Source organism: Cetorhinus maximus, chromosome 14 (genome assembly GCF_964194155.1).
Source record: "Cetorhinus maximus chromosome 14, sCetMax3.hap1.1, whole genome shotgun sequence".
Taxonomy (NCBI): domain Eukaryota; kingdom Metazoa; phylum Chordata; class Chondrichthyes; order Lamniformes; family Cetorhinidae; genus Cetorhinus; species Cetorhinus maximus.
In genome coordinates this window covers 10,621,461-10,648,801 of record NC_135892.1, presented here as the reverse complement: position 1 = coordinate 10,648,801, position 27,341 = coordinate 10,621,461, and the positions used below count along the sequence as shown (strand labels likewise).

The following is a 27,341-nucleotide window of genomic DNA, read 5'->3' as shown; positions in this document are numbered from 1 at the left end:
ATAGGTCTCTTTTTAAAACGAGGCTTTTAAAAATTATTAAAGGGAACTTAGGAGTGCTGCAAATTGGCTGGGCTAGAGCCTGTGCCTAGATTGTCCACTCTCTCCTGCCACTTAGTGAGGTATCACACCAGGAGTACAAGCTTTTAAAACTGTCCCCACCACCCCGCCCCACCCCACCATGTGTCGAGTTCATATTTTAGAAATTTTCCAAAGAGCCAGCTGAAAGCTGCAGTCTATCTGGCCCAAAATTAGGAAGTTGGTAATCGTATAAATATCATTAAATTCTCTCAGGTCATTTTCCGTGCTGGACAGAAAATTCACTTGGAGCTTCTGACGATTTACGACACCAGACCTGGGGGGACAGTGGCATTGTGGTAACATTCCGGTACTGGATTGGAATTCAGAGGCCCTGACAAATGCCCTGGTGACAAAAGTTCAAATCCCATCACAGCAGATGGGGATATTTAAATTCAATTAATAAATCTGGAATAAAATGCTAGTCTCATTAATAATCATCGTGAAACTACTGGATTCTTGTAAAAACCCATCTGGTTCACTAATGTCCTTGAGGGGAGCAAATCTGCCATTACACCCAGTCTGGCCTACATGTGATCCACAGCAATGTGGTTGACTCTTGGCTGCCCCCTGAAATGGCCTAGCAAGGCAATTAATTATATCAAACTGCTACATAAGAAAACACAGCGGGTGTACCTATACCACAAGGACCATTCAAGAGGTGGCTCTACACCACCTTCTCAAGGGCAATTAGGGACGGGTAATAAATGCTGACTTGTCAGTGGTACTCACATTCCAAGACCGAATACAGAAACATATACAAACTTGCAGATTCTTCCTCGCTGATAAACATCCGAAGAGCTTTGTTGAACCTGAAAAAGTCTTTGGATGTCAATTGGTTACAGTCCTGCCTTCCTGAAAATCTCCAATACTATTGAAAACAAAGATTTTTTCTAGTGAGGGCTAACATGCTAACACAAGGAGAATGCTGCCTGTCAGCTTAAAATGCAGGCAGCTGGCATGGATGGCTGAGCAGAATCTTATTTCGGTGCAATGTGATTACGTAGATTTTATTTTGCCTGAGTATGATAAGGAGAAAATTTACACTGTGGAGAAAGATTTGCATAATATCTTTGTTGAGTAATTAAAGCAGAAACTAGCTAACCAGACAGAGGAAAAAACAAATGGGTTTATACCCATTGAGGAGGAAAATAATTCACTGGCAGCCAATTGGTCACAATGCAGACAACGGACAAGACTTTATTGCAAAAGTAGCAGTAGAAGTGGACCTCAGGTGTTTCTGAACAACAATAGTAATATACAAAGATGTCCTTTGTGTGTGGTGTAATAAAATCATAATCCCATTCTTTCAATTTTGTTATAGATGACTCAGAGAGGAAATCCTCCCCCGGGTTGCCTTGTCAGTTGTAACCGAGGAAAGTCAGTTAGATTGATGGGCGCTCCCTGAGCTTATCAACTCTTGGTCAATGTGGCCTGCCATTAGTTACCCTACACTCCAATTGGTCTGTTATTACATCATAACCAATTACATACATGCTGGCCAGCCAGTCAGATTTCTGGTCCTCAGTAATTGTCTACCAACAGCAAACATGCTGCTGTTGCACATCCCAAACCAAACTAAGTGAGGCAGAATATATTACTGAAGGCAATTATAAAATGAAGACAGGTCAGGCAGAATACACTAAATTGGTGAAAGTAGCAACATGCTAAGTGAAGGGTGTTCAGGAATATGGAGTCAAGGTGGGTAAATGAAGTTAGGATACAGATCAGTCATGATCTCATCAAATGGTGGAACAGGTTCAAGGGACTACATTTGTTCCTTAACTCCTATAATAGAATCATAGAGCGACAAAAGAAGGCCATTCGGCCCATTGTGCCTGTGCTTCATGCTAAGAAAGCTGTGTGAAAAATGCCACAGCTGCTCCTGCACAAGTGTGATGGGTGGAATTTCCACCTCCTGGTAATCACATCCCAAAACCCAGGTACAGTTGCTCTAGCAGTCATGCTGGGTGACCCTATCGCGCCTCTACAGGTGCAGATGGCCACACTGGAAACAACAGATCGTGCTACAGAGACACAGCAGCTCTGGGGTGATGGAAGAGTCAGCAGTCCAAGTAGGACTGAAAAAAATGCCAAGACATGAGACATTTTATTAATTTTTTTCCCTCACAGTAGCTGCAAGCCCATTCCTCAATGGGGATTAACCCTTCCGTGATGAAAAAATTCTGTAATTAGTGGGTGTTCTCCATCTCACTCCATCTTTCAGGTGCTCCTTAAAACCAATCCCTTAAGTGAGCTTTTTGGCTATCTGCCCACATACCATCCCCCCCCCCCACCATTTCTGTTTGATGGCACCCCTGTGAGGCACCTTGGGATATTTTACTATATTAAAAGTGCTATATAAATGCAAGTTATTTTTGTTGTTGCCTTCACGTGTACACTTGCCAGTGCTGGATGAGCAAAAATTTCCTCCAACTGAATATTATGACAACCAAACAAAGCCAATGTCTTTGGTTTCTGTTACCAACTCCAACCCCCTCCCCAGTAACTACTTTAGGCTGAACGAGACTGTTGAACACCCTTGGTGTCATACTTGATCCTGAGGTGAGCTCCTGACCACATATTTGAACATCACAAAGACCATCTATTTCCACCTCCATATTTGAACATCACAAAGACCATCTATTTCCACCTCCATAACATTGCCCAATTCCACCCTGTCTCAGCTCATCCGCTGCTGAAATCCTCATTCATGTCTTTGTTACCTCTGGACTTGGCTATTCCAATCCACTCATGGTCAGCCTCCCATATTCTACACTCTGTAAACTTAAGTTTGTCCAAAACTCTGCTGCCCATGCCCTAACTCGCACCAAATTCTGATCGCCCATTACCCCAATGCTTACTGACCCAGTTAAGCAATGCATGAATCTTAAAATCCTCACCCTTGTTTTCAAATCCCTTCATGGCCTCACCCCTCCTTATCTTTGGAATCTGCTCCAACCTGACATCCCTCCGAGCTTTCTGTACTCTTCGAATTCTGGCCTCTTGAGCATTCCCAATTTCAGTCGCTCCATCATTGACGGCCGTGTCTTTAGTTGCCAAGGCCCTAAGCTGTGGAATTCCCTCCCTAAACCTCTCCACATCCCCACCTCTCTTTCCTTCTTTTAGACACTCATTCAAACCTACCTCTTTTTAGCCATTTGCCCAAATATCTCCTTATGTGCCTCAATGTCAAATTCTTCTTTCCTGTGAAGCACTTGGGGATGTTTTATTATGTTAAAGGTGCTATGTAAATATAAATTGCTGTTGGGTTTCACTTCATGTTAGCATGCTAGAAATCATACTAGTTCCATTGAACCTTCCCCTGCAGCTCAGGGTGTGTAGAAATCCCTCTGAGATTTCCCTGAATCGCCATCGCTGAAACTGATTACCTGGTCATTTATTTCACTGCTGCTTGTGGGAGCTTGCTGTGCACATTCCGTTACAACAGTGACCACACTTCAATAAAGTTGTTAAGCTATTTGGGACATCCTGAGGTCATGAAAGGTTCGATGTAAATGCAAGGCTTTCTTTATTTCTTTATTACGGAGATACGGCTGCTTAGTTCTTTTATTCCTACCTGGAATGAGGGCATCACTGGGAGGTCCAGCATTTGCTGCCTATCCCCAATTTCCCTTGAAAATGTGGTGGTGGTGAGCTGTCTTCTTGAACCACTGCAATCCATGTGGTGTAGGTACACCCACAGTGCTGTTAGGGAGCTCCAGATTTTTGACCCAGTGTCAGTGAAGGAATGGCCAATACAGTTCCAAGTCAGGTGTGTGGCTTGGAGGGGAACTTGTAGGTGGTGATGTTCCCTTGCGCCTGCTGCCCTTGTCCTTCTAGGTGGTGGAGGTCACAGGTTTGGAAGATGTTGTCAAAGGAGCCTTGGTGAGTTTCTGCAGTGCGTCTTGTAGATGGTAAACACTGCTGCCACTGTGCATCGGTGGTGGAGGGAGTGTATGTTTAAGGTGATGGATGGGATGCCAATCAAATGGGCTGCTTTGTCCTGGATGGTGTTGTGCTTCTTAAGTGTTGTTGGAGCTGCACACATCCAGGCAAGTGGAGAATATTCCATCACACTCCTGACTTGTAAATGGTGGACAGGCTTTGGTGAGTTACTTGCCTTGGGGTGTTGAGTCAGAGTGGAGGAAGAACATGTGCAATTGTATTTGAGCGAAGGAAAACATTGTACATTTTTCATTACAAAAACAAAAATACCTGGAAAAACTCAACAGGTCTGGCAGCATCGGTGGAGAAGAGCACAGTTGACGTTTCGAGTCTGTTGAAGGGTCATGAGGACTCGAAACGTCAACTGTGCTCTTCTCCACCGATGCCCCCAGACCTGCTGAGTTTTTCCAGGTACTTTTGTTTTTGTTTTGGATTTCCAGCATCCGCAGTTCTTTGCTTTTATACATTTTTCATTAGTTTGTAATCCACCTTTTGATGTGCACAAGTAGCTAGTTTTTATTCAATACTCGGCTGTATGGAAAATAACCCAGGGCACCCTGCTGTAAATACATAGAGCTAATTCTCAAATTTCTAATGCTATTTCACCATGAAATATTGTAGATTTCTTTTCCACGGGCGTGCCCATTTCTCCAGGCTGTCCATGGCTCTCTCTCTGAAGTCATGACAGATGATCAGGAGAATCTCTGCAGACATAGAATAACTAACTGGCTCTGTTTCTGGAGCCTCTTTTTTTTAACGAGTTTAAGCCTAGACCGGCTGCCGGATCCTACATCCCATCAGATACTCTTGAGGGCATGAAGTCACAGCAGAAACCTGCTCGCAGTTCAGAGTGAATTGGCAATCACGCTCAGAGTATAGCAGGGGTAGAGGGAATGTTCACAGAGACGTACTGAAGGCAGCCCCCCTGGGATTGGGATTGTAGCATTGTCGCCATAGGGCAGAGACAGGTTTACCTAACCGTGCTTTAGCTGACCTGCGGGTGTGAGATGTTCTGGTTTGAGCCGCAACAGAAAACAACGTTCTATTCCCTGCCATCTCTCACATTGGTGACAATTTTTTTTTAAAAAACAATTTTACACATATTTTAAGTTGTAAAGTGATTATTACAGCAATAAGGCTGCTTCAAACCTCTGGGAGACATATTACTGCAAATTTAGGATTTGTATCAGGGTCAAAATGCAAAGCATAGAAAGATCTCTTTTACAATGGAAAAAAAAAAGAAAAGGAATTTCCCTTTTTGCGATTAAGGGGAAGCCGGATAAGCATAGGATGGAGAAAGGAATATACCATTCGTGTTCAAAGAAGAGTGGGAGGAGGCTCATGTGGAGCATAAACATGGACCGGTTGGGGCGAATGGCCTGTTTCTGTGCTGTAAATGCTTTGCAATCAGGTTTTTGTCTATTTAGCCTTAAGAAGGGTCTTGTGAAATTTGTGCTGAGATATTCATATTAAGTTAAGTTTGGTTCAGAGACAATTGAATCCTCAACCCACACGCTTTCTTGGAATGTAAATGAGCTGCAGTTAAAGCATCTCCTTAAGACAGATGTTCTTGCAGACAAGATCAGTTTGAGACTAGGATGTTAACAGAATCCAGGGAGGGAGTTGGGTGAACCGTACTGAAATGGGTTCATTCTCACGAGTCCAGTGGGGGGTTTTTGCCAAGGAAGAAAACAACTAAGAAGGTGGTAACTGTTTTGTGACTGGCAGGTCAACCGGCCAATCCCCAGACACAGAGAGCTTGGGAAGGGACAAGTTTCAAATCCATGGCTCCTTGTCTAGCTGAGAGGCCGTTATCCTGGTCACTGTTCCTGGGATGGCTCGGTTCAATAATTAAGATGGGTAGCCTATATCTGCAGCAGTGGGGAAAGTCAGACTAACACCTGAATACTTTGACTGGAGATGTTCAGGGAGTGCCGAGTTCTGAGGTATGAATACATTGTGACAACTTTGAGCTGGTCTTGCATTGGTGTGTAGGATGTTTTACACAGTAACAATCTCTGCTTCCAGGGAGAGGAGGCCCTCCCTGCAGATGATGGCCAAGAGGGTTTTCTGTAGAAACTCGCAAAGCAACACAGTCACCACTGGTTGCAGCCTGCATGGAGCCCACATCTGGGTCAAGCAGGGAGTTCCTGGGATGACAGTAACCGTGTATAGCTCCTGGGGCAGGATCGTTAGAAATGCCCACAATTGGCTCCTGGAGGCCCATCGATGTCTGAAGATTTTGGGAGGTACCCTGCAGTTTTCAGTCTCTCCCTTGTGCTGCACGATTTCAAGTCCTTTAAAAAGAGAAAAAAAATCGAGTGCTGTTTCCTGAAAGTAATCAGGGTTAGCAAACTGGACATTGTGCTGCCCTACATAGTGTAATAGCACGATATCACACACTTGTGGCCACTTGTGTATGTATTTATACATAGTCAAAACCAGATTAAACTAATTTCAGTTGGTACCCAACTTTCCATGTGACATTTATTTCCTGTCCTGCAAAAATATCACAGTCTGACAATGAAGGTAGGGTTTTGGATTCTGGATTCTCCAGCTGAACAAATTTGGTTGGAAAGTTTCCAGCAAATTAGCAGAGGAACTGTGAGCTTTTTTTTTTTGCTGAGACTGGTTTTAAAAGTCCAGTCTTGTTGGAAAGGCTGTTTGTCCATATGGGTGGACTAACCTTCAAAGATGGCTGCATGAACAGGGTGACTGGGAGATTATGGTTATGACCAAGGGTATTGAGGTGTGGATGTGTAGAAATTATGGTCTTATTTAGTGTGCAATGTACCTTTAAGAATAATACTTGTTAGGGAAGGTCACATGATCTGTAGTAACCAAAAGGAGAGTATCATGAGCTATCTCAGCAATCAGTGTAGAGTTAGAGTTGAAAGCACACGTGTAGCCGCTGCTGAGCATATTGTAAATAAACTTAAAGTTTCCACCTAAGAAGTATCTGCTGATCAACTCTATCACTAATAGCACAACTCGGCAACCCTACAACAGGATGCGGAGTGGCTTGAGATGTATTTCACTGTTAATAATATCCTCAATGTTCCTAACAATCCAGCTATTAATCAGGCAGTAGAGGAGAGGAAAAGGGCGATCTTTTTGACAGGAGCAGGTGCAGAAGTGTATGAAATGCTTAAGAATTTGCACACCCCGTTAAAGCCAAAGGACACACCGCTGTCAGACATTTTGCACCTTGAGCTGGAGCAGCACTACAGCCTCAGGTCATTGGAGATTGCAGAAAGCTATCAGTTCAGAACCAGAAATCAGTTGTCCAGTGAGGACATTGGAGAGTTTATCATGGCTTTGAAAAAGCTGTCCATTCATTGTAATTTTGGAGAATTTCAAGAGAGAGCATCGCGGTGCAGATTTGTGTGTGGTTTGAGAAGCGGATGCATTTGCAGTAAGTTGCTGACATTGCCAAAGTTAACTTCCGACATAGCTTGTCAAACAGCATTGTCCACGGCCATGGTGGGATGTTACTCAAGAAAAGTCAGGGCGCCAGTAACTAAACTGCAGCTGAGTAAGCAGAAGGCCCAAGCGACAAAATCCTATTACTGGTGCTTAGACCAATTCTGGCACAGAATTGTCCATTTGCGCAGGCAGAGTGCTACAGTTGCAAGGGGGACGGTCAGCTTGCCAAGGCATGTTGAGAGAATGTAAACGGAGAAAACGCTGGCCGGAGGAATCAGCAGTCATTGCATGTGGTTGTTGAACAGCACCAGGTCGATGAGAGGTCAATTGAGATCCATACGTTCCAAAGCACAATGATGTCTAGTGGAAATACGCAGGGCATCGAAGTCCAAGTAGTGCTGGCTGGAGCTCCATTAAACATGGAGGCCGACACGGGTGCATCACTCAGTGTGATTCCCGGATCGTTATACCATCAAAAGTTGAGACAGCATCAACTGAAGAAATCACACATAGAATTATGAAATTATGGAGGAAAGAAAAGCCCCACCATGGGAAATGAGTCAGTTCTAGTCACATACAAGGAGCAATGTGTAAAACTGCCCACCATTGTGGTGATGGGTGAGAAAGCAGCCTCGTTAGCAAGAAGCTGATTAACAGCGCTTAAGTTAAACTGGATTGAGTGTTTTTGCATAGAAGCGGAATTCACAACGCAAGATGACATGGTCACAAAGTACCCTCAGGTGTTTAGTGAAACTGGTAAACAGATTCAAGGATAGAAGGCCAACGTCCGGGTTCAGAGGAACACAAGACCAGTTTATGGCAGGTCTTGTCTGGTACCCAATGCTCTGAAAGAGAAAGTAGAGCAAGAGCTGAAAAGACTTGAGACTGAGAACACTATCTCTTAAAGTATAACAAACTAATTGGACTACTCCCGTACTGGTGTACCAAAGTCAGATGGTAGTGTAAGAATATGTGGGGATTATAAGGTAAATCAGGTACCAGAATGTAATCCACCCAGTACTTTACCAAATGTGGAGGATCTGTTCACAATGTTGGCAGGAGGCCAGGTTTTTCAAAGTTAGTTCTGAAAAGTTGCCTATCTGCAACTTGAGTTGGACGATGAGTCTAAGTTATGTTTGACTATTAATGCACAAATTGGTCGATTTCAGCTGATTGTGAAATATAAAGTAATAATCCAGCTGCCATTGTGTGTTTCTTCAGCCCCCAGAATTTTCCAAGAGGCAATGAACCAAATTCTGCAAGGAATTCCGGGAGTGGTATAAATTCGGATGACATACTTATTTCAAGTTCTAAGCTGGCAGACTCATGATGACAGGGCTGAGTAAGGGGACTCCAACATATGGAAAAGCCTGGATTTGGATGAAGGCCCACAAATGTGAAATGTTTCAAAACTCTATAGAGTATTTAGGCCACAGGGCGGACAAGGAGGTTTTATGTCCTACGATAAAAAATGCGCCCACATCCTGAGAATATCTCTGCGCTCAGATCGTTTTTGGGCCTGGCGAATTACTACAGTAAATTCATACCAAATTTGGCAACCTTATTGCATCCATTGGATGAACTCATGAGGAAGGGTATTCCATGGAATTGGGGAAGGGTGTGTGATAAGGCATTCCAGATGTGTATAAGTCAATTGGTAGATTGTACAATGCTTGTACATTATGATGTGTCTAAAAAGATTAAGCATGTGATGCCTCTCCATACAGAGTAGGTGCTGTGATCTCTCATTTGTTGGATAATAGTGAGAAGAGACTGACTGCATTACTCATGCATCCTCAGTGCCAGTGAGCAGAATTATGCTCAGATAGAATAGAGGCATTGTCTTTGATTTTTGGAGTAAGAAGATTTCATAAGTACTTGTATGGTCTTAGTTCCTCAATCGAAACTGATCATGAGCCATTGATGGCTATTTTGAATCCAATGTCTCTAGTGCCCACTTTAGCTGCAGCCCTGAATACAGAGATGGGCTTTGATTTTGTCTGTGTTTCAGTGCGACATTAAGTATAGGCAAATGGAAGATCATTGCAATGCCAATGTGATGTCTAGGTTGCCATCCCCATCAGAGATGGAGCCCAACATGGAAGATGACTTTTTCTTTTCAAAAGTAGATGAAATGACATTGGTAGGACAACTCACAGGGACCCTGTATTGGCAAGAGTGTACCTCTATAAACACAAATGGGTTGCCAACACAGACACTGGATTTAGAAATCAGGCCATTGTTTATGCGTAAGATTGCCAGTTGATAAAGGTTATGTTATGTGGGGAACCAGGTTTGTAATTCCAGAAAGCTACACATCGCAGTTGCTATCACCGAATTGTTACAGTGCAATGCAGGAGGCCATTCAGCCCATCATGGCTGCACCAGCTCTCCGAATGAGCAATTCACTTAAGTGCTATTCTCCCACCTTCTCCCCATAACCTTACACATTCATCCTCTTCAAATAACAGCCTAATTCCATTTTGAATGATGTGATCTACATGATCAACACTTAGGAATGAGCTTGACGAATGAGCCTGGGGAGTAGCTATCTCTGGTGGCCAGGGTTAGATAAGGACAGGAGACACAGTCAAGCAGTGGAAAAGAAGCCATCATTGGTACCTTTGCAACCATGGAAATGGCCAGCTGGAGTGTGGCAGAGGCTGCACATGGATTTAAAAAAATTCCCAGAGGAAATTGTCTGAAATGGACCTCGGTTTTAATTAACAGTTTTCAAATTTCATGAGAATGAATGGCTCTGTGAACCCATTGGCAGCAAACAAACTACGCAAAATATCTAGAGTTTTGCTGGTTGTTGTTCAATTAATTGGAAACCCCTCAATCCACTTTGAATGGCTATCTATCACAAGAGATAGATTTTGCAAAATTTGAAAGGCAACAGCTATGTGCAGCCTCTGCCACACTCTAGCTGACCTTTACCATGGCAGCAAAGGCAGCTTCTTTTCTACTGTTTGACGTACTCTACATTGGCTTTAACATGAATCGGAGCCAATGCAACTTAAACGTGAATTAATAGGCAAATGATACTTCAGATAAAAAGACAAGTTTCGCTTTAAATAGTCAATGAAACAAAGATACATCTTACCCAACAACAAGCGCCCATATCACTGCACCGCTCCAGCACCTCCAACGAGGGCCTGGGAGAGGGGGGGATGCTGTGGACGGTTCCAAAAACCGGGCCTGGGGGCTAGGGGGCCCCAGTTCAGTGTTTTAAGTGGAGTTCTTGTCTGCCACACTGAGCAGCCAGAGCTGAGGACCTGACAGACCGGCTTAAAATAAACTCACAACTTCCAGGCTGAGAGTTCCAATTTTTTGAAGCCAGTCTGTCAAGTCAATTTCACTCGTTGCCGCACAGCTGCTGGGAAGGTTCAGGGGTTGGGGGGTGTGGAGGGTGGGGAGAGGGGGCTGGGGGGTGGGGATGGGAGGAAGGAAGTTGGAGGGGGTTGGGGTGGAGGTTGAGAGGGGAGGGTGGAGCTTTAGGGGAGAGGGTGGAGGCTGGGGGTGAGTACAGAGGGGAGGAGGGATGGGGAGGGGGTGGGGTGAAAGCTGGTTTGGAGGGGGAGGTTGGGTGGAAGAGGGGGGCTGCGCTTGAGTGAGAGTTTTGGGAAGGTAGGGGAAGTTTTTGGAGGGAGGGCTGGGAAAGAGGTTGGTCAAAGTCGAGGCACTAATACATTTTCACTCAAAATGCAGTTTTACTGACTTTAATGGACTCCAATGATTAATACACAAGAAAATAATGTAATAGTAGATTTAGAAACAATATGGCCAACACATTTTCTTAGAGCTCCGGCACCTCAAGATTTGGCACCACACCCCGCTACCTGCACAAATGTGGCACTAGATAGCTACACCATTCCACAGTATGCTGTTCTTTATTCATGTAGGGTGGGTCAGTAGTCCTTTCTGACAGCAGCTTTCACCTTCGGGTTTCACGGCTACAATTATCATCAGTAAGGCACACTTCTATGAAACCTCTCTTCCTCAGATCATGACGGTCTTGATGGTGTGGCTTTCCAGAGTTCCTTTTCAACCAAACAACCAATAATACCTCAGCTCATCATTTGGTCACTTCTAGGAAAACAGTCGGCTCTTTAGCTATTCACACAGCTTTCTAGGTTTTAGGCCTTTTTAGCCAGCTCACACAGTCCCTCCAAGAACTCCTGTCTCCTTTTCTACCAAACAGAAAAACTGACCTCTTCCTGAGGGTGATTTGCTTCTTCTCCTCACAAAAATTCTGTCTTCCTCTTTTTGTCTCTGTCTGCTTTCTCTTTGTGTCTGCATTTTTGTGCTGACCTCCTTCACCCTCTAGTTTGTAGCACTCCCTTGTGGCTGCTAGCCATGTGGCTTCTGGTCTTATCTTCCTTCCTGTTGAAACTGCTTCCAGTTCAAGGGTCGCCTGGTCACAGTATTTCTTATTGTCCAAGGAAATTACAATTGATCCCTTCACAATTGATTCAGACTCTTAAAAGTCCTTTCCAAACACTTTTTAAAACAGTTACAGATTCCACAGACATTTTAAATAAATTGCAAATTTTCCTTTCTGTACTGCTTCTAGGTCAAAGATCACTAAGACTAAAGGTCACTAAGAAGCTAGAAAATATTTTATTTAACATCACTGCCTGTTCAACCAAAACATAGTCTATAAATATTTCTAATGTGGCAAATAATAATAATACTGATTAAAATTAGCTCATATGTTTAATTTTATTTTCAGTGTGGCAGGTCAAATAAATGATGTGGTTCAAAGGATTCCCCAGAATCAATCTTAAAATTCACCCTTGCAGAAAGAAAAATGAACTGATAAAAGACAGAGGTTGGGAACACATCACTAATCTTTCTCTGCTACAATCTTCATGGATTTGTATACACGAGAGCTTCAGAAAGAGGAGAAATAATTAATGAGCAAAACTGTCTTCAGATGGTGTTGCAAAGGGGCAGCATGGGAACGAGTAGTAGGAGTCCTTGTGCCATTGCAGGAGACTTTCCAGCTACGATTGGGATAGGTAAGAGTGGAATCAGGTGAGAGCAGTTTGCTGGACCACAGAGTGTTGGGGTAGGATGGTGTGGTTAACCATGTCAAAGCCTGCATATAAGAGTCACGTGTTGCTAAATGGACTGAACTAACTGGTGATGAGGTATGCAATTTGTTCATTGAGCTAGAATGCTTTGAAGAAGATAGGATCAGAAGGAGGCCCTCAAACCATGCCGATTTCACCACGGCTGATCTGAACTCCAACTCCATCCGCCCATCTTGCTTCATATTCCTTAAATCACAAGGTGTCGCAATTTTGTGCGACAGGCTCGATGGAGGTTTCCTGGCCACTGCTGTTCGTATGTTCGTAAATATAGAATAAACAAAATTTCCCACACTATCCCAAACTGACAATCACATCAAGCTCATTGAAGCTGAAAATGGAAGCCCAAAGGTGCCTGTTTTATACAATAGTGCAGCAGGACAGGACTAGTAAAGCCAAATTGTTGGGATGCACAGGACGACCTGTTTAAATACAATCAACTTAAATGCAGAGCCAGCAAAAAAGGTTCAAAGATGTTGAGAATGTGGAATTCTTTCCCTGATGTTTATGGGGAGGGAATGGGGACATAAAGGGAAAATCCATGATTTACTTGCCAAACTTACGGAGCCCGATTGAGAAAATCTCTGAGGAAATCTGACGATTCTCTGCAGTTTACTTCCTTTATCCCGTTCAGTACCCCACACATTCCCAGATGGATTAGACTTTGCACGTCTCTTAGCAAGATCGGGGCATGAAAACCCGACTGATCCAAGCAAGCGCGGATGGTCATTGCTCGGGAACCATGGCGGTGATCCCCACTAGTTAGTGGGATATTTTGTGAATCCCGGGGTGGGGATTGGGGAGGATTTTCGGGGGAGGGGCCAGATTGGGGGGGCAGGTGGGGACGAGTGGGTTGTGTCTCCCCTGGTGGGAGGGGAAAGAGTGGGGTTTGGGTAGTACAGTGCAAGGCAGGCCCAAGATATTCTTTGGGGCCTGGGGTTGCGAGGGTGGGTGGGTGGGTGGCGTACAGGGGACACTCTTGCCTCCGCAGGCCCACAAAAACAAAACCTGAAAAATAAAATGGGAACTTCATATCCGGAGCCTCTACTGGTCCGGGATCCAGCTCCTGACAGGTTCTGCCAGCCGGGTGGGGGCAGCTGACAGCCCTTCTCCCCCAATCCGGTCCCCCACTCAAACCATGGCCTACAATTGCAGAACCGGTCGGTCCTCGTCATTCTCCGGAATGTTCTTAATACTTAAAGCAGGGCTCAGCTTCCTTCCTGTGAGTGCCCTGCAGAAAAGGAGCAGGTTAATACGGAGATAAAAAGAGAAGGAACGGCATCAATGGGGGTGGAGGTGAGGTGGGGGTGGGGGTGAGGGTGGGAGTGAGGTGAGGGTGGGGGTGGGAGTGAGGTGAGGGTGGGGGTGGGAGTGAGGTGAGGGTGGGGGTGGGAGTGAGGTGAGGGTGGGGTGGGGGTGAGGTGAGGGTGGGGTGGGGTGAGGTGAGGGTGGGGTGGGGGTGGGAGTGGAGTGGGGTGAGGGTGAGGTGAGGGTGGGGTGAGGTGAGGTGGTGGGGATGAGCTGGGGGTGGGGGCGGGGGTGAGGGTGGGGTGGGGTGAGGTGGGGGGGTGGGGTGGGAGTGAGGTGAGGGTGGGGGTGGGGGTGGGAGTGAGGTGAGGGTGGGGTGGGAGTGAGGTGGGAGTGAGGTGAGGGTGGGGTGGGAGTGAGGTGAGGGTGGGGTGGGAGTGAGGTGAGGGTGGGGGTGGGGGTGGGTGAGGTGAGGGTGGAGTGAGGTGAGGGTGGGGTGGGGGGGTGGGGGTGAGCTGGGGGTAGGGGTGGGGTGGGAGTGAGGTGAGGGTGGGGATGAGGTGAGGGTGGGGTTGGGGGAAGCTAAGTGACTCCTGTTATTTTAACAGCCCGCCACCCACCATTCAGGTTGCTGCACAGTTTCTGGCTACACGGGGCAAGGTTGAAATCAAACACCTTGATGATGTTCAGAGAATCAGCAAAGCAAGATCGGATTTTACATTTTTCAACAGGGTGGGGGTGGGGCGGAGGTGGAATGGAAACTGAGTGGCGGGCACACCCCCACTGCCTCAGCTCACCGGATCAAGCATCGGATGGCCAATTAGTGGCCTTCCGGCAGGAGGGAGGCCAATAGGAGGCTGCAGAGAGAGAGAGGGGGGGTGCAGAGAGAGAGGGGGGCGCAGAGAGAGAGGAGGGTGCAGAGAGAGAGGGGGGTGCAGAGAGAGAGGGGGGTGCAGAGAGAGAGGGGGGTGCAGAGAGAGAGGAGGGGTGCAGAGAGAGGGGGGATGCAGAGAGAGAGGGGGTGAAGAAAGAGAGGGGGGTGCAGAGAGAGGGGGGGTGCAGAGAGAGAGGGGGTGCAGAGAGAGAGGGGGGTGCAGAGAGAGAGAGCGGGTGCAGAGAGAGAGAAGGGGGTGCAGAGAGTGAAAAGGGGGTGCAGAGAGAGAGAGCGGGTGCAGAGAGAGAGAAGGGGGTGCAGAGAGAGAGAGCGGGTGCAGAGAGAGAGAGAGAGGTGCAGAGAGAGAGAAGGGGGGTGCAGAGAGAGAGAAGGGGGGTGCAGAGAGAGAGAAGTGGGGTGCAGAGAGAGAGAGCGGGTGCAGAGAGAGAGAGAGGTGCAGAGAGAGAGAAGGGGGGTGCAGAGAGAGAGCGGGTGCAGAGAGAGAGAGAAGGGGGGTGCAGAGAGAGAGAAGGGGGGTGCAGAGAGAGCGAAGGGGGGGCAGAGAGAGCGAAGGGGGGTGCAGAGAGAGAGCGGGTGCAGAGAGAGAGAAGGGGGGTGCAGAGAGAGAGCGGGTGCAGAGAGAGAGAAGGGGGGTGCAGAGAGAGCGAAGGGGGGTGCAGAGAGAGAGAAGGGGGGTGCAGAGAGAGCGAAGGGGGGTGCAGAGAGAGCGGGTGCAGAGAGAGAAGGGGGGTGCAGAGAGACAGGGGGTGCAGAGAGAGAAGGGGGGTGCAGAGAGACAGGGGGTGCAGAGATGGGGGGGGCTCCGCGCCTAATCAGGATGCGGTGCAGCAGACCATGAACAGAAAGTCGGTCACGGCTACAAATTTAAACCCAGCTCAGTAGCGTGTTCATCAGTAATTTCAAACTGGCGGGCAGGCTTTCCATTTCCATGCCCGCTCCCCTGCTGTAATTTGAGAGACTGGCGTTGATGATCCTCACGCCCTATTTTAAGCTCGCACGGGGGGTGGGACAAGCCACCCCAATTGCTAATGTAAACTCCAGTCCCTGTTTTCCACGTTCAGCGAGGCTGGATCGTGAAAGTGCCCAGTGAGTGCCTCGTTGTCCTGCCAGTCCTTTGCACATTTATTGGGCACAATCAGGTTGAGCTGCATGAATCAGAAATTCCTTGTACTTCAAGCTCCTCATCCACAGGACACCTGTATACCCACAGCCTTAAGTGCTGTACTCAAGCTTATGTGTGCTTTGTCTTCAGGCTTTTTTTATACAGTGCCCTAAGATTAGGTCCATACACAATAATTACATTTTTAATACTAACACAACAGTGGAATCCTATGGGAATAAATAAACGTAACATTTACCTGGTTGTTAGGCTACTAATGTGAACTCAGCAACAACAGAATGAAAGGCTGAAATTTATAGACCATCATTTAACACTTTTGAAGGTTTTATCATCAGAGCACGGAAATGAAATGCAGCAAAGATATATTCCTGTGTCTAATAATATAAACTGCGAAAAATGTATACAGGACACGCTACGACTCTCCACCAACACCCGAACAAAATTCTTCTGAGAGGCCACAAAATGTTACAGCACTTTTCAAAATCCCACAGCCAGATTGCTCGTTTGGAAAGAAAAAAATTGCATTTAAAAAGCAATCTTCACTACCCCAACGCCTCCCAGAGTCCTTTACAGCCAGCAAAGTACTTTTGAGGTGTAATCTCTGCTGTCAGGTAGGATATGCAGCAGCCAGTTTGCACTCAGCAAACTCTCACAAACAGCAATGGGATTGCGACCAGATAATCTGTTTTTTGTGATGTCAACTGAGGGATAGCAGGTTTCCAGGGGAAATTCCTGTGATCTTCTTCAAATGTACCTGATAGGGCAGACAAGGCTTCGGTTTAAGATATCCAAAATTCAGCATCTCCAACAGTGCCGCGTTCCCTCAGTACTGCATTAGGGTATTAGCCTAGATTTTTGTGCTGATGTCCCCCCCCAGAGTGGGGCTTCAACCCACAACATTCTGACTCAAAGGCAAGAGCGCCAGTAGCATCAATAAAATTCATTTTGCGTTCTTGACTCAGATCTAACAGGAACTCCATTGAAACAATTCAAACTCATGTCATTTAGAACCAGTAGGATGAGCACTTCAGAAAAGCAAAATGCTGCAGATGCTGGAAATCTGAGATTTAAGAAAAAGAATGCTGGAAACACTCAGTAGGCCGGGCAGCATGTGCGGAGAGAAACAGAGTTCACATTTCAGGTCCAGATGACTTTTCGTCAGAGCTGAAGAAAGATAGATATGGAAACGTTTTTAAGCTGGCGGAAGGAGAGGGGGACAGGAAGGACAAAAGGGAAGGTCTGTGAAAGGGTGGAGGGCTGAGAGATTATGGCTGGAATTTTCCGGCCCCTCCCACCGGTGGGATCTTCTTGTCCCACCGAAGTAAACGGACTTCTGAATGGCCTACCGCATCCGGTGGAGCCTGCCATGCTAGGGCCGGAAAATCCCGGCCGTGATAACAAAAGATTTCATGATGCAGAAACTGAAAAGAGTGGTGAAACTAAAAAGCGAGGGGTGAATGGCGACATAGCAGCCATCTGAATGCAGCATGAAGGGATAAAGAAAGAAACAAGGCAAGACCAGCCCAGCAGAACAAACCAAGACCAATGAAGAGCAATGATTACTCATTGACTTTGAGCCCCACTGCAGAAGTGAGTATTGTAGTTTAACACTTTAGTGCCAGTAATGAGGGAGTGCTGCCTGGCCAAGGGTGTTGCCTTTCAGATGAGACATTAAAACAAGGCCCTTGAAATGGATCGCAAGGCACTATTTGAAGAAAAGCAGGAGAATTCTCCTGATGTTCTGGCTCAATCTTTATCACTAAAAAAGCACTGACATTGTGGGAATGCTGATTTGCCAGGGATTGTGCCTGAATGTGCTCCAAGAGAACCACAGTGGTTCTTTAAAAACCCATACAAAATCAGATTCAACTGTATCACTCAGGAAGCCTTGAAGTGAAATATTCTTCCCTCCAGCATATCCAATTGCTCTGTAATTGGGTAATCACAGCTGCTGGGTTTGCCTCTCTCACAACAGTAATTATACTTCAAAAGAGCTATGTTGGCTCTGAAGTACTTTGAGATGGCTAAAGGTGCTATGTATTAATATAAGTTCTTTCGTCTTTGTTTACTTTTGAGTCAGAAACAGCTATCAAAAGCGTTGAAGCTTTCATCTAGATTCTGAACTAAGGTCAGAAAATGTTGGAAATGCTTAGCAGGTCAGGCAGCATCCCTGGCGAGAGAAACAGAGTTAATGTTTTGAGCCTGTGACCTTTTTATCAATATCAGAAAATGTTGGAGATGCAACAGATCTTAAACAAGTAGAGCAGCAGGGAACAGGAGGAAAGGACAAGGGAGACATTTGTGATAGTGTTGAAGGCAGATTAAATGACAAAGGGATGATGGTGCAAGACAAAAAGTGATGGTCATGGGGCAAGTAAAGAAACAAAAGACGTGTCCCAGAGGAGGTGGGAATGGCAAACAGCTGAATAATTTTCAGGATCAGTCATCCAAAAACATGGGAGCAGTGGTTATGATCTCCGTCGTGGAGTTCCCCAGGGGTCAATATTGGGACCCTTGCTTTTTCTGATATATATTGATAATCTAGATCTTGGTGTGCAGGGGGGCAATTTTCAGACCAACCCCACCAAAAGTTTTCCTAGGATGACAGGAACAAGAGAAGCCCATTCAGCTGCTTGAGCCTGTTCTGGCACTCAATGAGATTATGGCTGATCTGTGACCTAACTCCATCTGCCCGCCTTTTCCCCATATCCTTTAATGCCTCTGTTTCACAAAAATCTATCAACCCCAGTTTTAAAATTAACAATTAACCTAGCATCAATCACTGTTTAATCTAAACTTCTAACATCCTTTGTGTAGCAACGTTTCCTAATTTCAATCCTGAAAGGTCTGCCTTTAATTTTTAGACTAAATACCCTGGTTCTAGAGTCCCCGCCCAATGAAAATGGTTTCTCTTTATTCCCCCCCCACTATCAGTTCCTCTTATCACTTGTGACTCTCCTGTGTCTCTAAGTTCAGGGTGTTGATATTAGTTAAGCCTGCAGGAGAGTCTCTCTCTCTCTGGGGTTGGGTTTCTGGTGAGCTGGTCAGGGTTGAGCATCAAACCCACCAAACATCATCAGTTTGAAGCCTTAACTTAGAGCAAGTCCTCTTCTGGTATGCTCAGTCTTACAGAGCTGGCTCCCCGTGTGAAGGACACGGTGGATGTGTGCTAGAAACAAAACTTCTATTTTTCAGTAACACAGTAGAGATTCCGCTTTGGGTGCAGTCAGGAATCCATGCGAATCTGTGAAATTGCATTGGTTTTTCTGAAGTACTTTAAGTTTCCATTCAGTCATTTGCACCATTATAAACTCAAAGTCTCCATGAACCCGTGCAATTGGATAGCATTTTAGAGCATAATTGTTTTTCTTCCATGCATTACAAATATTAGTCAATACATTTCTGAGCAGCACATTCAAGGTGTCAAATGTGGCTCAGTTGGTAGCACTCTTGAGAGCAGAGAGTAGGGATAAATGGGTCTTTTTCGGATTGGCAGGATGTGACGAGTGGAGTGCCACAGGGATCAGTGCTGGGGCCTCAACTATTTACAATCTATATCATGTCTTAGATGAAGGGACCAAAAGTATGGCTGCTAAATTTGCTGGTTACACAAACATAGGTAGGAAAGTAAGTTGGGAGAAGGACATAAGGGGTCTGCAAAGGGACATAAATAGGTTAAGTCAGTGGACAAAAATTTAGGAGATGGAATTTAATGTAGGAAAATGTGAACTTGCTCACTTTGGCAGGAAGAATAGAAAAGCAGAATATTATTTAAATGGAGAGAGATTGCAGAACTCTGAGGTACAGAGGGATCTGGGTGTCCTGGTACATGAATCATGAAAAGTTAACATGCAGATGCAGCAAGTGATTAGGGAGGCAATGGAATGCTTTGTTTACTGCAAGGGGAACGGAATATAAAAGTAGGGATGTTTTGCTACAGTTGTACAAGGTATTGGTGAGACCACATCTACAATACTGTGCACAGTTTTGGTGTCCCTCTTTAAAAATGGATATAAATGTGTTAGAAGCAGTTCAGAGAAGGTTCACTCAACTGAAATCTGGGATGGGGGCGTTATTTTATGAGGAAAGGTTGGACTAGAGGAGACAGTTTAAAAACTAAGGGGTCTCCCATTTAATATGGAGGTGAGAAGAAACTTTTTCTCTCAGAGGGTTGTGAGTCTTTGGAACTCTCTTCCCAGAGAGCGGTGGAGGCGGGGTCAATGTATCTCTTAGGGCAGAGGTAGATAGATTCTTGACTAACAAGGGAGTCAAAGGTCATTGGGGGTAGGCGGGAATGTGGAGTTGGGGCCACAATCAGATCAGCCATGACCTCATTGAATGGTGAAGCAGGGCCCAGGGGCCAAATGGCCTACTCCTGCTTTAATGCTTTAATTCATACGTATGTTACATCTGAGTCAGAAGGTTGTGGGTTCAAGTCTCACGCCAGGCACCTGAACACAAAACTCTAGGCTGACACGCCCAGTGCAGTGATGAGAGAGTGCTGCACTGTCAGATCAGCCATTAAACTCAGGCCCTGTGTGTCTTCTCAGCTGATGCTATTCCAAAGAGATGTGGGGTTACCCCCGGAGCCGAAAGAAAACAGATTATCTGCTCACTATCGCATTTCTCTTTGTGGGAGCTTGCCTTGTGCAAATTTGCTGCTGCATTTCCTACATTAAAAAAGTGACCACACTTCAAAAGGTTCTTTATGGAATGTCCTGAGTCCATGACAGACACTATATAAATGCAAATCTTTCTCTCTTTCCAGTTACTTGGTGCAGTTTTATCAATTTAGCTGACAATGGGTTCATCACAAGCGACAACCTTTTTTAATCAGAGTCTTGTCCACTGCCTGTGAGTAACCTGATTTTAAATAACTGCAAATGACATTAAAAACCAGCCAGAATCGTTCACTCATTCCATTGGCGTATAGTAATCTATTTCTTTGTAAATGAAATATTAAAAGGTGCCTACTTGTGTCTTTGCATCTACGCAAAGCAGCTTAATGTCAAGAACCTCCTCGAATGTCCACGAACAGCGCAGTTAGTGAAAAACTCACCATGGCAATTATTTCAATTTGGGGTTGTGACCAGTTTTGTGGGTAGGGCCAGTTTCCAGTACAATTTGTTTTTTTAAATAAGCACAAAACATTGAGGAACTTGAACTGTGCTGGAAGTAACTTGCGCTTAAAGTGCCCAGGTCTTTGGCGCTGCTTTGGATGATTTCCAGCAAATTGGGTTCAACCTAGTGGAAATGCTACCCCTCCATCAGCAACTTCAGACCATCCAATCTCCAAACAATGCGTCTCTACATTGAGAAAATATGAGCTTTATTCACTAATGTTTCTCAATTTTCAGAAAAATGTCTGTAATTATGCTTTGCATCACTGAATGTAACTCCAGAGCCACTTATTAGTGAATCTGTTGATGGGTTTGTATATTTGCATTTACGCTGAGAATAAATTTTACAGCAGAAAAAATACCTCATGGATAGGATTTCTGCAGGGATTTCAGGTCATGCAATGATTTGGTTCTGCTGAAGTCAACATCTTTGTGATTTGGGTGCACAATAATGTAAGAAGAGTTGATTGTCCTCGTTTTTGAGGTAGCTAGCTGCTAGTATGAGTTCTTTCAACACATTTAACTAAGGCGACCACAGAGAGAGACGGTAATAACATTGGCCATTCCTGCAATTTGATTTTCTACTGATTTCCATTTTATTAATTCACATTGCTTTGGAAACGCGAGCTGCCTTCTAATGTATGAGGACTCAGCTCTGGTTGAATATTAATGCATGATAATGCAGACAGTGAGTTACAATGTGGTAATTCAATTCTGATAATGGCATAAACTGTAACAAAGCTTTTAATATGCTTCTGGCAAGGATTATACTTTATATTATAATTGGAACTTGGAAAAGCCTTTTTTTTTAAACTGAGTGTGACTGGGGTACTGGCAAAAGGGTCACTGAATTAATATGAAGTGTTAGGAAATAGAAATAGTTTAAGTACTTGTATTTGTGGGTGTTAGGAATGAGTTTTAGCTTTAATGTTTAAGTTTGATTCATATTTCTGTATCTGTGTGTTAAGAAATGGTCAAGTTGAGTTTTAGTTTCACTTGAAAAGGTGTCGACATTTCTAATGAGAGTTTACGACTGTAAGAGAAGTTAAGCAAACACAAGAGTAGAAAAAACTGGGCTGTTGCCTAGAATTGGGGTCCAGAGAGGCAGGTTTCTCTCACAGACACACACACAGAAGAAATGAGAAACAGTAGTTTGATTTGGAAGATTTGAGTTCAATTGGTTTTGAAGGCAGCTGCCAAGCAGATGCAACCCAGAAGGCTCAGATAGCCAGTTCCAAGCTAACATTGGTTTAAAGTAGCTGCCAGAAGAGACTGGAGCAAAAAAGGATAGATAGCAAGTCCCAAGCTAAAGGATAAGTTCCAGAATCCAGGGGAATGGAACAGGAGAAAGTCCCAAGCAGATCTACTAGTCAAAGGAAGGACAGGAATCTGGAAAAAGGTCCTGTTAAGTGAAGTTAAGATTGAGGGGTAAAGAAAGGCTCCAAGCTACAAGCTTAAAGAGATAAAGCTTTGTGAGAAGCCAGAAGGTCCAAAGCAGCAACTGAAGGTCTGTAACTCTTTGCTATGGGCATGTAAAGCAGTGGTGTACTGTTGACAGCTGAGTCGGTGAGAGAGAGTGCGTGGAAGAAAGCTTGAATGTATGCGGTGACCCAGGGAAGAGGAACATTGGAAGAAGAGTTCAAAACCTTGGAGGTGGACCTTTGCGGAAAGTGTCTGGGAGAGAGTGTCAGGTTGGGAGAAGATTCCAAAGTGAGATCTTTGAGAGTGGCTGGTTCGCGGTGTGAGAAGCATCTGGGGGGAGTGGAGGAGAATTCCTTGGCATCTGGGGTGGCACCTGTCCCTTAGTTTCAGAGTGTGGTGTGTCTGACCAAAGGTCACCAATTAATTTACATGGACTGTACTTACTGTGAACATTAGGATATAAGATAGCTTTTGTAACTTGTGTTATCCTTACAAAGCTGTATAAATCTGTAAAGGCGTAGTTGTGGGTAAAGGAGCATTGTAATATAGTTAATCTTTTCTTGTTTAATAAATGTTTTATGCTTTTGTTAAAAGTTCATTAGCTGACTCCGGTGACTCTATTCAGTAGCCACTCTCCACGTATCTAAACAAACAAATAAAAGTTAGGGTCTATCAATCTGGGTTCCACTCTGGGATCAGGCTTGTCCAGTGGTAACCTCAGCTGGGGATCATAACAAAGAACAAATTTAAGTTTTAATCACGCCACCATTGGCGGCTATGCTTTCAGCTGTATAAACCCTAAACACTGGAATTCCCTTCCTAAGTCTCGCCACCTCTCTCTCCTCCATTAAGATGCTCCTTAAAATCTACCTCTTTGACCAAACTTTTGGTCACCTGTCCTAACACCTCCATATGTGGCTTGGTGTCAAATTTTGTTTGATAATGCTACACTGAAGCACCTTGTGATGTTTTATTACATTAAAGGCACTATATAAATGGAAGATGTTGTGTTGAAGTTGTACGAATTCACCAAGGCTCCTTCGACTGCACCTTCCACACCCACAACCACTACCATCTAGAAGGACAAGGGCAGCAGATAGATGGGAACATCACCACCTGGAGGTTTCCTCCAGGTTACTCATCATCCTGACTTGGAACTATATCAGCATTCCTTTCCTGTTGCTGGGTCAAAATCCTGGAACTCCCTCCCTAACAGCACTGTGGGTGTACCTACACCACATGGACTGCAGCGGTTCAAGATGGCAGCTCACCACCACCTTCTCAAGGGCAACTAGGGATGGGCAATAAATGTTGGCCTAGCCAGCGAAGCCCACATTCCATAAACGAATTTTTTAAAAATCACATGACTGGTAATATACTAAATGCAATTGTTTTATCGAAAAAAATGCACTTCATGCTAAAACATGCATACCAAACAATATACAATATATCTTGTGAGTAAATATCATATATCACATATTCTCGTCTCCATACAATATACCTTGTTATTATATATCATATTGCACATTCTGGTCTCAATGTTCCACTGCAATTACCACACTGCCTAACAAAACCCTAATGAAACACAACAGAAAGTTCTCCATCAGCCAGCTTGTCGATTCCCCATTTATCACCACCATTTTCTGCATTATTCTTTGGAGGTGATATTGGATGTATAATTCAGAGGAATTAACCTATTTATGCTATTTATGCCAAAGCACACACCACCATTCCATGATGAATTCTATCCATGCTAAATCTGGAATCCAACAGAACTCCTGAGCTGAGGTAAGAATCTGGGAACACACACCGGAAAGAAAAATCTGCAATTGGCACCAACAAAAACTATCTGATAACCATCACTGCCTTTCAGTAAAACAGTGGCAGGTGTGGGTGGGTGGGGGGGTTGGGGGGGGTGGGGATGGCCTACTTTCGGCTGCTTTACTGCCCATTTTGCAAGCTGAAAACTGCACCTACAAGCATCATGCCACTGACAACTTTGGGAATGCAAATCCTTTTCAACTTGTGCATGCTTCATCTCAGCAACGCACAGCTAACTCACAAATGCTTTTCTGTCCAATCTTGTTCTTAATGACACCCAAGTTTAAGTTATTACCGGTAGTCCATTGTAACTAAAGTATGCGACTTCCATCTATTTGGGTAGAAGGGGAAGGAGGCTTTCTCAAGTGTGTGTGCATGATTGCTAACTGCATTTCTGAAATGTTACGCTACGCTGGCATGTTGCCAAAACGCTCAAGGTAAGAGCTAATTCAACATGTTCAACACAAGGCAGGATATTCATCCTGCCAGCAATATTGCTTGAGGTCAAAATCAATTCCTCCCCAGCATTTTCCTTGCTGTCATATATTGTGTGTTCGTATAAGACAGCGGGAGAGAGCTGGTATTGCCTGAGCAAACAGGCTGCAGTCAGGGATGGAGGTAATTAGGATAGAACAGTGTATCCTTCAAAATCAAAAAAAAAACTGAAGCTTGACTAGATCTTCTTGGCTTTCTTCAGAAAATGAACAAACTGCCCATTATTCACCTTTAGAGGAAGGAACAGAGTTAGCATTTCAGGTTGATGGCCTGTCAGAGTTCTGAAACGTTACCTCTGTCCCTCTCCGACAGATGCTGCTGGACCTGCTGAGTATTTCCAACATTTTCTGTTTTTAATCTCGGATTTTCAGCATCCGCAGTATTTTGCATTTACCAGTTATTCAGTTGTATGTTCAGGATGCAGATTTGAAACATACATCATGAAAAAGTGAATTTCTTAGCTATGAACAAAATTCATTTATGTTCCCTCATCCATTAGTGGATGGGCCAGAGCAGCGCCGAGGTCTCGCTTATGGTCCAAGCCAGGGAATCTGTGCTGTAAGCCAATGTATTATTTACTTTCTTTTAATGCATTAATCACTTTTTAACCTTGTAACTATTTTGTTATCCCTTTATATTAATGAATATAGACCGGCAGCTTGGTGGCCCTGTGTGTGCAGAGTTTGTCTCATGGGAGTAACATGGAACATGGAAGAGAAGCAGCACCCTGATTGAAGACATATGAAGAACTGCATTGTGGGCGCAAGGCATGATGGGTAATTTAGTCAAGGCACAGCCTTGCCAGAATTAGCAAGGTTTGCAAAATGAATTAAACTGTGCAGGAGAACTGGCCTCGAACTGTGAGAAAGATAGACCCCTTTTGTGCTCGTTAGAGGTAGTAAAGATGTCTGTCTGCACCGGCCTGGGGTTTGATAACAGTGCACGAGATAACAAAGCAGAGTCAGGCTGGCCCCATTCCTTCAAGGATGGCCTTGTGAGAGGCCCAGGACATAAAGACAAGGGAAAAGACACCAGTGTAATTGAAAACCAATTAAATGGGCTAAGAACAGCTATTACCTTATATGGCACAAGGCCAAAGCCAAAAACAGTATAAAGAAAGAGCACACAAAGACTTCATTGCTGCAGAGGGTTAGAACGATTTGGTCAGTTGCTCCAAAGTTGTGCACGGAGACCTCGTCAACAGATTGACCACCGAGACAAACTCCAGCTCACAAGGCTACTAAGTAACCAGTATTGTGAGTATGTAGATAAAGGCAAACTACTGCAGATGCTGGAAACCTGAAACAAAAACAAAAAGTGCTGGAAAAATTCAGCAGGTCTGACAGCATCTGTGGAGAGAAAGACAGAGTTAAGGTTTCGAGACCGTATGACTCTTCTTCTTTCTCTCCATAGATGTTGTGAGTATACAGAGTCATAGAGTCATAGAGCTCTACGTACAGAAAAAGGCCCTTCGGCCCATCGAGTCTGCACCGGTCAAACAAGTACCTAGTATTGCTTAGTGGTATTAATAAAGGTATACCACATATAGTGGAACAACAGCCAAGTGGTTGTGTGCCATTGATATCAAGTAGATATCAAGAACGTTTAGACCAGGTAAAGGGTCTTACAGCACCTTTCAGGACCTGTAAAGAGCATTGGTGAGACCACATCTGGAGTAGTGTGTGCAGCTTTAGTCTCCTCCCCAAAGGAAGGTCAAACCTGCCCTAGAGGAAGTGCAACAAAAGTTCACCAGATTGGTTCCTGGGATAGGGGATTGTCCTGTGAGGAGAGGTTGAGTAGGCTGGGCCTATACTCCCTGGATTTTAGAAGAGTGAGAGGTGATTCCACTGAAACGTATAAAATTCTTCAGGAGCTTGACAGAGTAGATGCTGCCAAAATGTTTCCCCCTGGCTAGGGGATCTAGAACACTGGCCAGAATTTTCCAGCCCAGTTGGCATCAGGTGTCATGGCGGGCAGATAGGACAATATGGCGAGACGGCCAAAAACCGGTTTTACGCCGTCGTGAAACCAGTTTGCGATCGTCCGCTCCACCCGTCAATGGTGGGCCACGTTTCCCACCGCCGCACGTCGGAAACCTAATTTCAATGCTTTAGCATCTCATTATAAGCCCTGCTCACCGGAATCATCCCCCTCACGCTGTATCATCCAGGCACATTGGCGTGTTATGTTTCACAACTGTACATAAGCGACGTGCACCTGGCGAGCTGCACTTCTCTCAGGACGTCGAGGTGTGTTTACCTATCTTGCTTCAGGCCTCACCTGCAGTCATCAGCGCCAGGCTTCGCAGGCAGCACCACATCACTTTTAGGGGGCTCATGGGCAGGTCTCTACCTGCCAGACCAGCCATAAGGCAGGGGTGGCTTTTCAACAGCTGCAGGGCTAGGGCTTGCTTGGGGAGGGGGGAAAAGTGGCCTCAGGCAAGGGAAGAGGCTGCAGGGTGAGGTCAATACTGGGGGAGGGGGGTATCCCAGAGTGCATGTGGGGAGACACATGATGATCTGTACAAGTGGCCTCAGGGTGGTGAGGGCTGAGGAGGCAGTCTCCAGAGGAGATGAGGCGAGATGGAGACCTTAGGGTGTGTGTGAGAGAGTGTGTGGTGATGTCCTTTGAGCTGGCAGTGAGTGAGATGCCAGTGAGTGTGTGATGGGCTTGTG

The 27,341-nt window shown here is 45.1% G+C and overlaps 1 protein-coding gene across 2 annotated transcripts in view; it reads right to left on the bottom strand.

Annotated features, from left to right (window-relative positions):
- The window catches only part of LOC144690070 (uncharacterized), a 137,077-nt gene that overhangs the window by 3,280 nt on the left and 106,456 nt on the right, over window positions 1-27,341 (bottom strand). The window contains exon 11 of one of the 2 annotated variants that reach the window (XM_078557578.1): window positions 6,230-6,320. In XM_078557578.1, coding sequence (XP_078413704.1) covers window positions 6,230-6,320 — 91 coding nt within the window. Of the gene's footprint in view, window positions 1-4,524; window positions 6,321-27,341 lie in introns of those variants that run through there. The other variant, XM_078557577.1, reaches the window with a different exon arrangement.